The 12,901-nt window shown below is 37.5% G+C and overlaps 1 protein-coding gene and 1 long non-coding RNA gene across 4 annotated transcripts in view; one reads left to right on the top strand and one right to left on the bottom strand.

Moving 5' to 3' along the window:
* The window catches only part of LOC134746692 (uncharacterized), a 75,747-nt gene extending 73,623 nt beyond the window's left edge, over window positions 1-2,124 (top strand). The window contains exons 3-4 of the mRNA XM_063681215.1: window positions 1,002-1,095; window positions 1,803-2,124. Of these exons, the coding sequence (XP_063537285.1) occupies window positions 1,002-1,095; window positions 1,803-1,964 (256 nt within the window). The 3' untranslated portion in view covers window positions 1,965-2,124. The remainder of the gene's footprint in view (window positions 1-1,001; window positions 1,096-1,802) is intronic.
* The window catches only part of LOC134746709 (uncharacterized), a 102,118-nt gene that overhangs the window by 18,394 nt on the left and 70,823 nt on the right, over window positions 1-12,901 (bottom strand). The gene's annotated exons all lie outside the window — the stretch shown is intronic.

Genomic DNA, 12,901 nt, shown 5'->3' with positions numbered 1-12,901 from the left:
AACTATATCAGTTCTGTGGGAGACAAGTGCCAAAAGCCTTAAAAATGACCTAAAAAGGGTAGTTGGAAATGTAATACTTACCTTTCAAGAATTTTACACGGTGATCACTCAGGTCGAAGCAGTGTTAAATTGTGTTGCAGTGTAAGTGGCCTTTGTTGCCAATAAGTGCGGAGACCAGCGATTACAGATATTTAACGCCTAGGCATTTCCTTATAGGTGCACCGTTGACCAGCCTTCCAGAAGTTGATCATACCAATGCAAATTAAATAGATTAAAATTTTGGAAAATTGTAGAGAAATTAAAACAAGACTTTTGGAAGTTATGGTCAAAGGATTACCTTACCCAACTTCAAAACCGCCCTAAATGGAGGCATTTTCAGCCCAATTTAAAGGAGGGCGATTTAGTCATTGTTAGGGCAGATAATACTGCTCCATTTGGTCGATGGCTAGAATTGTAAAGGTCATACCAGGACCTGATGGTAGAGTAAGAGTGGCAGAGGTAAAGATGGCTGGCTCTGGAAAAATATTTCTGCGCTCTTATAGAAAACTATGTCCTTTACGTCATGGGTGTTTTCTATGTATTTAAGTATTTATATATTATATATATCGTTGTCTGAGTACCCATAACACAAGCCTCCTTGGGCTTACCGTGGGACTTAGTCAATCTGTGTAAGAATGTCCTATAATAAATATTTATTTATTTATTATTTATAATTTTTTTATTTTACCCATTAATGATCATTAATTAAGTTATTTTTAAGGCATATGTTATGCAATTTTGTATGTTTTGATTTTTTGGGGCATATTCTGGCCGCCCCAACTATGTTCAAGAACAAAAAGTTAATTTATATTTTCATGTTGTCTATGGCAAAATTGTTATGGCAACACTTTTTTTCCTTCAACTTTCTTCTTGAACAATCATGGCTATCGCATATTGTACGGGTTGCAACCATTTTTTTCGTAAAGAACACATTGCATGTAACGTGTCCTGTTTGTTTACAGGCACAGCACACACGCGCGGATGGTGGTGAGCGGTGGGAACGCCGTGCACGTCGTCGGCACCTTCAAACACCTCGGTACCGACGCCGACTTCAAGGTAAATATTGCCGTTAATTACTGGCTAATCGTAGCTGATGAGATGTCATTAGGAACGTTATATGTTTATTACCTATTGACTATGTTTATTTACCTACTGTTTGAGGTACGATTAGCCTTAGCAACTGAGAATTTAGTTTAGGATTTGATTATGATCGGTAGATTGGGTCCGTTAAGTCAAAGGCAGGAGATACTCAGTCAAAGTGTAAATTAAAAAGTATTCCCCTTTAATGATCCCGATAAAACGACAATGGGATACTGTATCACGCGTTAAGACGAAAGTGAAATCGTCTTTTCATACACAGACGTAGTCCTCATTTTCCTCTCTGGATATTATTGAAAATATTTTGACACAATTGGTTGTATATCAACCACAGCTATGCCCCTACGTTTGTTTGTTTTCGGATTTTTAATTATTATAAGAGTTAGAAGCATTTACACATTTGTATGAATTCTGTTTTTCGCTCCTAATTTTTACAATAATCTAAAAAATGTCAAACGCAAGGGCATAGCTATGGTTAACATATATACTTATATCAAATTATATAAAAGTATATTTTTATAATGTCATTACCTATCCAGAGAGGAAAATGGGGACTGCGTCGTGTGTATGGAGAAGTAGCCGTCCCCTTTCGTCTTAACATTAAAAACGCGGTAATTATCTCAAAATAATTATACAACTGATTAACGTGTTGATTTTGTTAACAGTTATACTTAACGACGAATGTGACGCAGGCGGACTTCAACATGGGCTACACCATGACAGGGACGCTGGAGCGCGGCTGCCGCTCCACCAACACCTTCCAGATGACGCACTTCGCCGTGCTGCGGCGGTACGACCACGACGGCCATCATCTCAAGAACTCATAAACGACGACACAACATGGGCTACACCATGACAAGGACGCTGGAGCACGGCTGCCGCATCACCAAGCACCTTCCAGGTGACGCACTTCGCCGTGCTGCGGCGGTGCGACCAAGACGGCCATCATCTCAAGAACTCATAAACGATAACACAACATTTACTAGGAAAATCGCAAAATTATACCGCACTTTACCGATACAGCTCTGCAAGAATCTCAGATATAGAGTCAATCAAATAAGCCTACCGCAATTGTAACCGTTTCCCCATAAGTCAGGCAACTTATTTTTATCGTCACTTTGTCGACAAAACGAATCTAGATTTTCCTAATGGCTACAAATATTCGTCTGCCGGCCTGATGTGATGATATTAATTTTATCTTAATAGATAAAGTATTTTTGACAAAGTATCAAGTCTACCGAACTGTCTAACTTTAGTTACGAAAACTAACAAAATTTGTTTGCCTTAACTACTACATTTAGTTTGGCAGTTTTGTCGAACCCAGAGCGCCGATAATATTGCGCACTTGGAAAGGTCGAACATGCGTGCGTTCGTTCTGCCTGATTAGGCGGGCATATTCGCCCGGACCCTGTCCGGCACTTTACCTGAGGGTAGCGTAACCCGTTGCAACACTCTGCGCCCCACTCTCCCCTCTCTTCGGTAGCTATTAGAGCTAACAGCATTTGTCCATTGGAAACAAAATGAATAATTCGAATCCAATAGCTGGCAGCCAGCTCGATAATGATAATGGATGAAGTCTGTACTTTTAATTATTGATCGTAACTGCCCAGGGTTGAATTTGTGTGAATCATGCAAAATTATTAAATTTTAAAGATATGGTACATTATAGTAATATTTTTAAATACTTAATCAAAACTGACATAAAAACCTAGTTGTTGTAACTCATGATCTCGAAGGATATTATCCTAATAGTTCTTAAGTTAGTGCATATAGTTTTAGGATTACATATTCATAATGCCAAGCAATATTGTGATCTCGAATTTCAACCATTTGATTAAAGCTAATATTTACAGCATTTTGGCTAATGTATTAAAATGTGCTATTTATTTGTGAATTGTTTTAATATTTGCAGCTATTGTAGATGTAAATATAAGGATAAATAACTGTATAAATAATAGTCGTAGATATTATTACGAGATTATTTTTGTAAAAATCGATAATAAATAATTATGGTAACGTGTCAAGTAGAACCTTCTTTGTATTTATTTTTATCTAAGTTTTTAGCTTTTCTCGTGTAGATTTTTAATATTCTCGTCGTCGTTTTTCCTGAAATTGTAGATATTCTTGTAACATCCATAATCTTCATCAGTCAGAGTTTTTTCATGTGAATAAAAATAGAATAAACGATCCATTAATTAAATATTTGGGGCCGTTGTCATGTGTCCAGTTTAAATAATAAGTGCAGAGTCAGAGTACCTGTTGTATTAATAAACATAAACAAAGATCCTCTACAACTCACACTCAATCCACAAAAAACTAAATGTTGTTTGAAACTTATTTATTTTTATTATTCGACTGACTCGAAGCAAAATACATAGGGCTATTAAATACTATTTCCACTCAAAAATATATTGTAATATGTATTTTACCTACCTATCCAGGGTTTATCAAGTTAGAGTCAGACAAATGCGCAGCAAACTAAATCTAGCCTCACTAGTAGGTGCAATGCAACTTACAGGTACTCGTACGAGTACTTTACTCGAATAAATATGTTCCTAGTTTACCTAGTTATACTTTTATGAACATAATCATATATTTACTTTATTTATTTATTTATAATCAAAGCTAGATTCCAGTTAGAAGCAAAAATGCTGCTTAATTAGTACGTTATTAATTGATTATGCAATCGTTAGCAGTTTAAATTCCAAGTTTTTAATTAAAGATATCTTCCATTGTAGACGAGATCTTGCGGTTTAGTATCGCAGTCATAACCTTTCTTGAATGATTTGACTTAGATAGAAAGCCAGTTTATTTTTGATGAAATCACAAGTTTATTTAACACCCGTTAGAACTATATGACGGCCATGATATAACAGTACATTACGAAACAAGTGCGAAAAATAGGAAATTCGCAACGAGTGGCGATAAATTAAAACACGACCGAAGGGAGTGTTTCAAATCGACACGAGTTTCGAATCGTACAACGTTTTACAGTACATAATTGGCCCTTTAAGTTTTTAACATACATAGTTACGTAATGTGCTAATTAGCACTATATGTACTGTAAAATATATTTATAAGGAAGGATCTCGTTAATTCCAAATGATCTCAAGACAACCTGCTTTTTTACATTCAACGATACTATTCTAGACCCCCTTGTACTATTTAAAAGTGTAGAAAACACTAGGTTTTAATATTTCGTGATCCAATTTGGAATAGTATTTTGTATCGACTATTAATAGGTTATATGATAGGGGTTATGTATAAGGGTCGAATAACACAAACGTCCAATATCGCACTCCCTCCAGTGTTTACACACATCATTTTTGTACAAAGTTGCGAGTATTTTATTGGCTACTATTTGATTATATATTGCATATTCACTAGGATATTTAAGAGTCCTTTCGCAGTCTACTAATGTGTAAAGTCAAGTAGGGTGAACATAACGATTAACTAATTAAATAAATGCTAGAATGATAAGAGTAATCTTCCTTGTATTAAAGACTAGCAATTTACGACATTTCTTAGGGGTGACCCAATTACTCAAAAACATCTACTTGGTAAAGCAGCCCTTTGCTGTAATTGCTAATGAATATCAATGAATCCAAACAACTCCCTTTAATTACAAGGAAAATTCAAACACGGCCGTCTTGACCAATGTTTATCAACTTTACAATTACTTAAATAAAAATAGTATGTTCAGTCAACTACTTTTGCTTGTAACGGGATATAGCTCAGTTGTTTATGATGTGACAGAGAATATTATGACATGTCTGTTTAAAGTGAACGTTCTTACAATACGTAATGTAGAGTAATATACTATGTCAAGTCGACTTTTGAACTTTTAATGATCTATTTAGATGTGTGCATTGTGCAATATACGTAGAACTTTTATCCACATGGGTAAATAAAAACAACTACTTGTTTCCAGCAGTAAGTATTATACGTTTTACAAGTTGCCAGCTTTTATCTTTTATGATGATTTTTTTTAAGTATCCCATTAGCACACAGTGGAAGTAGGCCATCTGGCCATGAAACGCCACGCGGTAATTCATACAAGCAGTCTAACTAATTTATAAGTCTTTGCTCAATTCTATCCTCAAACGACACGTATCTACTTAATTTTAATTACCTTATTATTGAATTATAATTGTTACTGAAAGCAAGTGCCAAAGACAATTAGGGAGCTTTTACTGTAAGTTTCAATTAATTAATTATCTAACGATGTGTAAGTACTCGTAGTTAAGATATATTGTAAATATTCGCTTCATTCATGTTGTATGTGTTTCGTAAAAGTATCGAAATGATTGAATAAATTGTACGAAACAGGAACGTTTTTATTGTACCCCTCCTTTTATAACGTTTAGTCCCCCACCAGCCCACCACGCACTTTAGCCAATACGGCGTATAACGGTGAACCCACTGGATGAACTGACAGACAACCTATGAAAATAAATCGAATTGATCATACGCTGTAACGAATCGAACCAATTTCAGAAACAATGCCAACGCAAACAAACCGAACATTAAAAATTCAACTAAAACTGAATATGTTATACTCCAGCACGATGACTCAATATGCTGAAAAGTTGATCAGGTGAAATGTTTATTTTATTCGATAATAAATGATTGATATGACTATTTGACAGCCTAGCTAGACCACATGTGCATTAAGCATTACATTACATTAATTTGTTTTTCCGGTTACATTCTATACTAAGGGAGGGTTAGCTTTTGGAAAACTAATTCCAAGTTGACGCAAGCAACAGTTTATTACGAAAGCGTTTGCCATCTGGTAAAAGGAACTGCTGATGACGACCAGAATGGGATGCCTCCATAACAAGGATTTTACGTCTTGGAGTTTATTGTAGTTATTATGAGATGGACTACGATCGTAAATAATTGTAATGACATTTCAAACTTGTGAATTCGGTTTTTAGGGTTCCGTACAAAAGGAAAAAACGGAACCCTTTTAGGATCACTCGTGCGTCTGTCTGTCTGTCTGTCTGTCCGTCTGTCACAGCCTATTTTCTCCGAAACTACTGGACCAATAAAGTTGAAATTTGGTATACATATGTAAGTTTTTGACCCAAAGACGAACATGTAACGTAAACAAATGAATTTTAAACATGGGGGCCACTTTTGGGGGGTAAATGTGAAAATTAAAAAATAAAGTTTTTCAAACTATATCGAGTTACATATCAAATGAAAGAGCTCATTGTGAGAATCTCAAATATGTGTACCGAATTTCAACTTAATTGGTCCAGTAGTTTTGGAGAAAATGGGCTGTGACAGACGGACAGACAGACAGACAGACGCACGAGTGATCCTATAAGGGTTCCGTTTTTTTCCTTTTGAGGTACGGAACCCTAAAAATACATTGTTTAAATTGTGTAATGTACGGAACCCTTGGAACGAAAGTCCGACTCGCACTTGGCCGGTTTTTTCTACTAAACATTATTCTACCTATATAACGATATATTTGCCAGTGAAAATTAAGGTTGCTCGTTTATACTTACGTAGTTTAGTTTAGTACATAAATGCTCGTATTTCTGCTACGTTACCTCGGCTGATGTATCAAATCACAGCGGAAGCGAGCAAACAGCCGGTTAGAACCGCACGAGATCTCGCTCCACGAATTATTCTCGGCTCGAGCACCATCATCAGCAAATCAAATTCACGTTAAGACATATCCCATTTCTGGCAAATTGCAGGAAACCTAAGCTATAATCAGTTTCAGAAAATGTATTTATATAGGTATATTTCAGCCGAAAGCCCGTCATTGTTCTCCCTTGTTTAGCCTCTCGAAATGTTATTAGTACCCCGATAAGTTTCTTGAACACACAAGTTATTCCCGTCAACTCGGCATTGCTAACAAAGGACGCAGATTAAACCACCTACTCTACCTACTGATCTGTATCAAGCTATGTGACAGACAAAGGCGCGACAGATAAACTCACTAAGATGTTTCCTCCTAGACCCGTTATTCTGGTGAAGATTGCACGATTCCCTTCGAGCGGTTTTCAGTTGTTGCTAGTACTTTTCGAGCGTAATTGCCGTAATATATTCACTTATCTCGAGCGGTAATCCTTCCCCAGGTGCGTCGCTAATTCCCTGTTATCTTCCGTTAATTTCTCTCGCATAATCGTCTCGCAAATTGATTGTACTGCCCGCGTTCACGAAATTAAATTAAAAATGTTTCGTTCTACCGCTAATGGGCATGAAAAAGTGCTCGCATCATTTTTCACGAGCGCGTCGTAATAACGCACAGATTACGAAGGAAACTTTTGGAATAACGTAAAATCGCTGACTGGTGACTTTAATATGTCAGCTTTTGTCCAGTTGGGTCAAATAACCTGCCGCTCAACAAGTGCTGGAGTAGGTATGTAATGTACGTATAGGGATTATGATGAAGCTGAAATGATAACGTTTCACAATGAAATAAAAGGAATTTGTCCAAATAAGGAATGTACTTGATGCTTGTACTGGGCGCTTGTACTTGTGTTTGAAAATGTACTGGGGTCTTAAATATGGTCTGGTTAGTTTCCAGTCGACACTAACTTGATGTTACGTTCCGCGTAGCCATGACAGCAAGAGTAAGCGCCGTTAAGTGCGCTCCGCAGGCACGTTATCCGCGGATTAATATAATTCCCTAATTTATACGCGACAAACTCAGCGCGTTCCATTGTTATCGGGTACAACCGCGCCTTTCAATTACACAGCCAAGCCAGATAAATGTACTGGCGTTCAATTAAAGAAAACAGTAACAGTTCTCCAACCTCATACATACTTACGACCTTCTTTAATTTAATTAAGTGTACTTGTATGTACGCACCTCCTATTGCTTTGTAACTTGGTTAACGAGCGTGGGTTTTGCGATTATTCAGTATCAAATAAAATATTACTAAGGAATAAAAAAGACATTGAGGTACCACTAAGTTTTATGAGTTTTAATTGGCGTTTGAAAACTAAGAGACAGAATAAAGTTTAAACTTTTTTTGACTGTGCGATATCCGGGCTGTCGGTTTGCTGGTTTGTTTTAACTTTTAACGTGAATTTAATATTTGCTTTTACTACCATAGTGTTTATTGGGTCAAATATAGTTTTGCGACTCTCTGCACGGCGACGGTCGGCAATTAGCTGATGAATCTTCTTAATTCATTGTATTCAAAATAAGATTTAAAAATTAATAAGTTATAAATAAAAAATTTGGCCTAAGTCGTAGTCGCTCGGTAGGGTGCCCAGAAGGCTGGCCGCATTGCCCAGCTGGATGGCAATGCTGATCCGCTGGGCAATATATTAGCCAGCCCTCTGGTCACTAGAAGCCTCTATGAGGCGCTTTGACAGCTCCTCATAGAGGCGACGCGCGCTAGGTCCTCACGGCCCCAGGGTTTCCACCCCAAAGGCCGCAAATATGTAGCTACTACTTAGTGTGGCATATTTGCGACGTTTGAGGCTTTCGGCCGAGGACGCGGCCGCACCAGCGCCAACTTTGGTGCCTGGACTACGGGACGACGCCAGGGTATCTACGCAGGTAGCGTCCCACACAAGTGGCCGACCCATATTCCAAAGCACCAGCGTCATTTCGTCAATCATGAATCTTCTTAAATCGCATTATATCTAAACTCAGTTGTCTACCTACCTACCTACTACCTACCTACTTGAAAACAACTCACAAAATGGCTACTCCCAATTTATAGGTACACAAAACACAGTTAATGCTACAAATTCAAACATTTACCGCAAAACAGTTAAATTTTGAATATTATTTAAGTATGAGTATAATTTAGACGTTTCTCAACTCATAACAACGACAGTACTTAACATGTTCAAAATTTAAGACATCGAAACTCCATTCAAGTAGAAATTAACACGACAAGTTGGTAGTATATGTATATTTGGCAAGTAACGAGGGCACGTGTTATTGCATTATTCGCATCTACGATCATGCATGGATTTAGAGCATACAATGCTCAACTCGTATTTACGCCGGCAGTTAGCTTTTACTGCGACTATATTTAATAGGGCATGCTTACTTGCTTAGTACGGAGTGGAACCTCACGATATACAAATGCATGCGCTAAGTGCATGCCCTACGACTGAAATATGAAGCTAAGTTTATCGTAGTTCTACAAGTATCTAGAGATGTTCAAATTGATACATCAAGAATGATTTTATGCAAATATCTGCCTCCAAGTAGATAGTTCTTGGGAGTATTAGAAAAACTATGTTATTGTATATAAACGATCTTATTCACTGCATACATTTTGTCTAAGAACACGTGATGTTGGAAAACTCTACTTTCAAAATCATTATTTTTAGGCAGACCACGCCTGCCTGTGACCACGAACGTAACGTCACGTTCGAAACGTCAGGCCATAAATAAACGTAAGTTTGTACGCGATTAAGTCCCGTGTTAGTTTTAAAATTATGAGTGAAAATCGTGTTAGTTTAAATCAGTATATCATTATTTTAATCATTATTTATCTCCACGGGACTTAATCGCGTAAAATAGTTTTAAAATGTACCTCCGACGTTTCGAGGACGGCGTTGTCCCCGTGGTCTCGGAGAAGACTGGCTAAAGTTGACATCAACATCTTCTAGGCGCGCGAGTCAGGGCCAAACCACTGGATTGAGCTTCACAACCCTAGAATACTTTCTACAGATCGTGGGTTTTATAGTAGAAAAATCCGTGAAGCCATTGAAATCAAGAAACATAGAAATTTCAATCGAGACGAAGGTTTTAAGATCTCATCCACATGGAACCCAGTCATTAGTAAGTGTAAGCGAAACCAAATATCGAAAGTTGAAAAATCGAATATTGTGAGTGTTGTGTGTCGACCCGGTAGCATCCCTAGTGAGCAAAACGTTCAAGTTAATAAACAAGACCAAGTGCGGGTAGTTCGAAAAACTCGCGCGCCTAGAAGATGTTGATGTCAACTTTAGCCAGTCTTCTCCGAGACCACGGGGACAACGCCGTCCTCGAAACGTCGGAGGTACATTTTAAAACTATTTTACGCGATTAAGTCCCGTGGAGATAAATAATAATGAGTAAAAATCGTGAAAGTTTAAATCATTATTTTAATCATCAATAGTTACTGTTAAGATTCCATGCCAGTGTTTGTTTTTACAAATAAGTAACATAAGAACTGGATTAATCAATTGATCAAACGATCAGAGCGAATAGGGAATTGGGCACCCACAGTAGGCAGTAAGCTAAGTCTTATTAACGGGCATCTCTATTTCGAGGCACGTAGCCTCGTTGTGTTTGCTGACAGTAATCTTGAAGACTCGCCAGCGAATGTGTTGGGTCTCGGACCCAAGAGACCGACTGTGTGGCTCTCAAGTCTCAACGAACACTTTTTGCTTTGTTGCACACTATACAAGCGAAAATCAAGTGTACCCCGATAGAATAAAGCTTGAATTGCAAATAATTTAGTCGACTTCACTTATGGGAAAGGACCAGCGATCGAAAGGTAGCCGCTTTTCAAGGGTTCAACAGATAGCTTTATTTGTAATTTGTATTGAACGTGATTGGTGTATGAAACTTATTCAGCAAATACCCGCACTACTTGCTAAGATACATTCTAAAAGAAATTTTACAAGTTCCACTGGCATAATGATGAGCACTATTTATCAGATTATTATTATTATTTATTTATTTATTATTTATATGGCGTATAATGAATTTAAAATACATCCCGACGTTTCGAACCCTTTCCAGCGTTCGTGGGCACAATGGGAGGCATAATCCGATAAATAATTTTATTTCATGAGTAACTATCGCGGTAATCGAAGACGAGAGAGAAGAGATTTTGAAACTGAAAATCAAACCAAATAATATTGCACCAACTTCTTAACTACTTGTCCACCAGAAAGTTAATTGCATCCTTCAAATATCAGTGAAATTTTTAATCATTTTTAGATTAGAACATTTATATGTATAGCAAGTAGGTATTTAGGTACGGTACTGTAATTATAACTTTATTCCAGGGATTAATTGCTTACTTAAGATGCAGAAAAAAAACAAGTCAGTAATAAAAAAGAAATAGGTTATTACTATTTCCAATTTACATTTAACAGAGCTTCTTTGAGCGACATTTAAATATATCGGATTTCCACCTTGTAGTAAAACACGCGAGCTAGTTCAACACTGTTTTATTATATTAATGTAGGTAGGTACAGTATTTTACAAATACCCTTAACTAATATACTACATCTCATCCCTTTTGGCAAACAAAAACGTAAATATATATATATGTGTGTATATGTATTATATAAAAGAAAGTGTTTTATTTTATTTTATACATGGCGTCAAAAGATTAGCCTGCAGTTACATCTTATTTTACAATAAACACAAATATAATCAAATTAACAGGGCACTAGCTAAGTTTCATTAATACGGTGCTACAATAACCTAATACTAAAAGCAATTGTGCAATTTATATTTCCATGCATGACAAAACAGAAATACCATAATGGGTATCTATTTCTATATATATCTCTACTCTTAATGTCCGAAATGAACATAAATAACCGGCAAAGCCACCAATGTAATTTGAGTCTTATTGCATAGAAAATAAGGACGCTAATAAATCAATTACTATAGTGGGTATATACTAGGTTCATCTCGGACAAAACAATTATTACATTAAATGAAACACATTTAGCAAGATCCTTACTAACCTACTTATTTGTAACATCTGTGCATCTCTGACTGAATGCTACTATTATACCTATTAAAAGAGGTCATCGATCTTTGCAGCTTCTTTTAACGCCTTAGTTTTAGAACGCGTTAGAGGTGGAACAATATGAGGTAATTGACATTTATTATCCTCTTTTTGTACTGTCGTTGTGCTGGGACCGGGAGCTGAGTTTGACTGACCTACTTCCGCCTTAACTACCACCGGTTCCGAACTCGGGCCGCCCTCAGGCCCCTGGGTCTCCGGCGCCGCCTGGCGAGCCACCAGCTGCCGCCGGTTGCGCCTGTATCTCCGACCCTGGCTATCCGCTACTACAAATGACCGCGGTTCCGGTGCGCTGCCTACCACTGTAACCGGTTTTTTGTCGCTCCCGTCAATCAGTGTCGCCCTTTGCCCTGGCCATAGAGGTGACAATAGTTTAGCAGATCGATCGTAATTTTTCTTTATGTTATCCCTCTGGTGCAATAATCTTTCATAATTTAGTTTATTATCGACGCGTTCATGCAATAATGTAGTTTTAATTGGTAGTTTTGTATGTAAACGCCTACCCATTAACATTTGCGCCGGTGAATCTAAATTGTATCTCGGAGTTGATCTATAATTGAGTAAGCTCAAATAAAAATCTTCCCCCGAGTCTTGGCACTTTTTTATCATGGTTTTAATTGTTTGTACCGTTCGTTCGCTTTTACCGTTAGATTGAGCATATCGCGGAGATGATGTCACATGTTCTATTTCCCAATCAAGCAAAAACTTTTTAAATTCGCACGAGCTGTAAGCGGGGCCGTTATCGGTCACCAACTCCGAAGGAATACCGTGCCGCGAAAACTGATCCTTCATAAAATTTATAACTACTTTGCTAGTCATATTGTTGAGCATGCCTACCTCAACGTAGTTGGAAAAATAATCTACTAAGACTATGTAGTACTTCTTCCTGTACTCAAAGATATCAGAAGCCAGTTTCGACCAAGGCAAATCCGGCAGCGTATGCTGCAGTAGGGGCTCACGGCGCGGGGCAGGCGCATGCAGTGCGCATGCGTTGCAAGCACGTACGCGCGGCGTTC

Source organism: Cydia strobilella, chromosome 13 (assembly GCF_947568885.1).
Source record: "Cydia strobilella chromosome 13, ilCydStro3.1, whole genome shotgun sequence".
NCBI lineage: Eukaryota > Metazoa > Arthropoda > Insecta > Lepidoptera > Tortricidae > Cydia > Cydia strobilella.
Note: the sequence above shows the minus strand (reverse complement) of the source record. Positions and strands in the feature narration are given on the sequence as shown.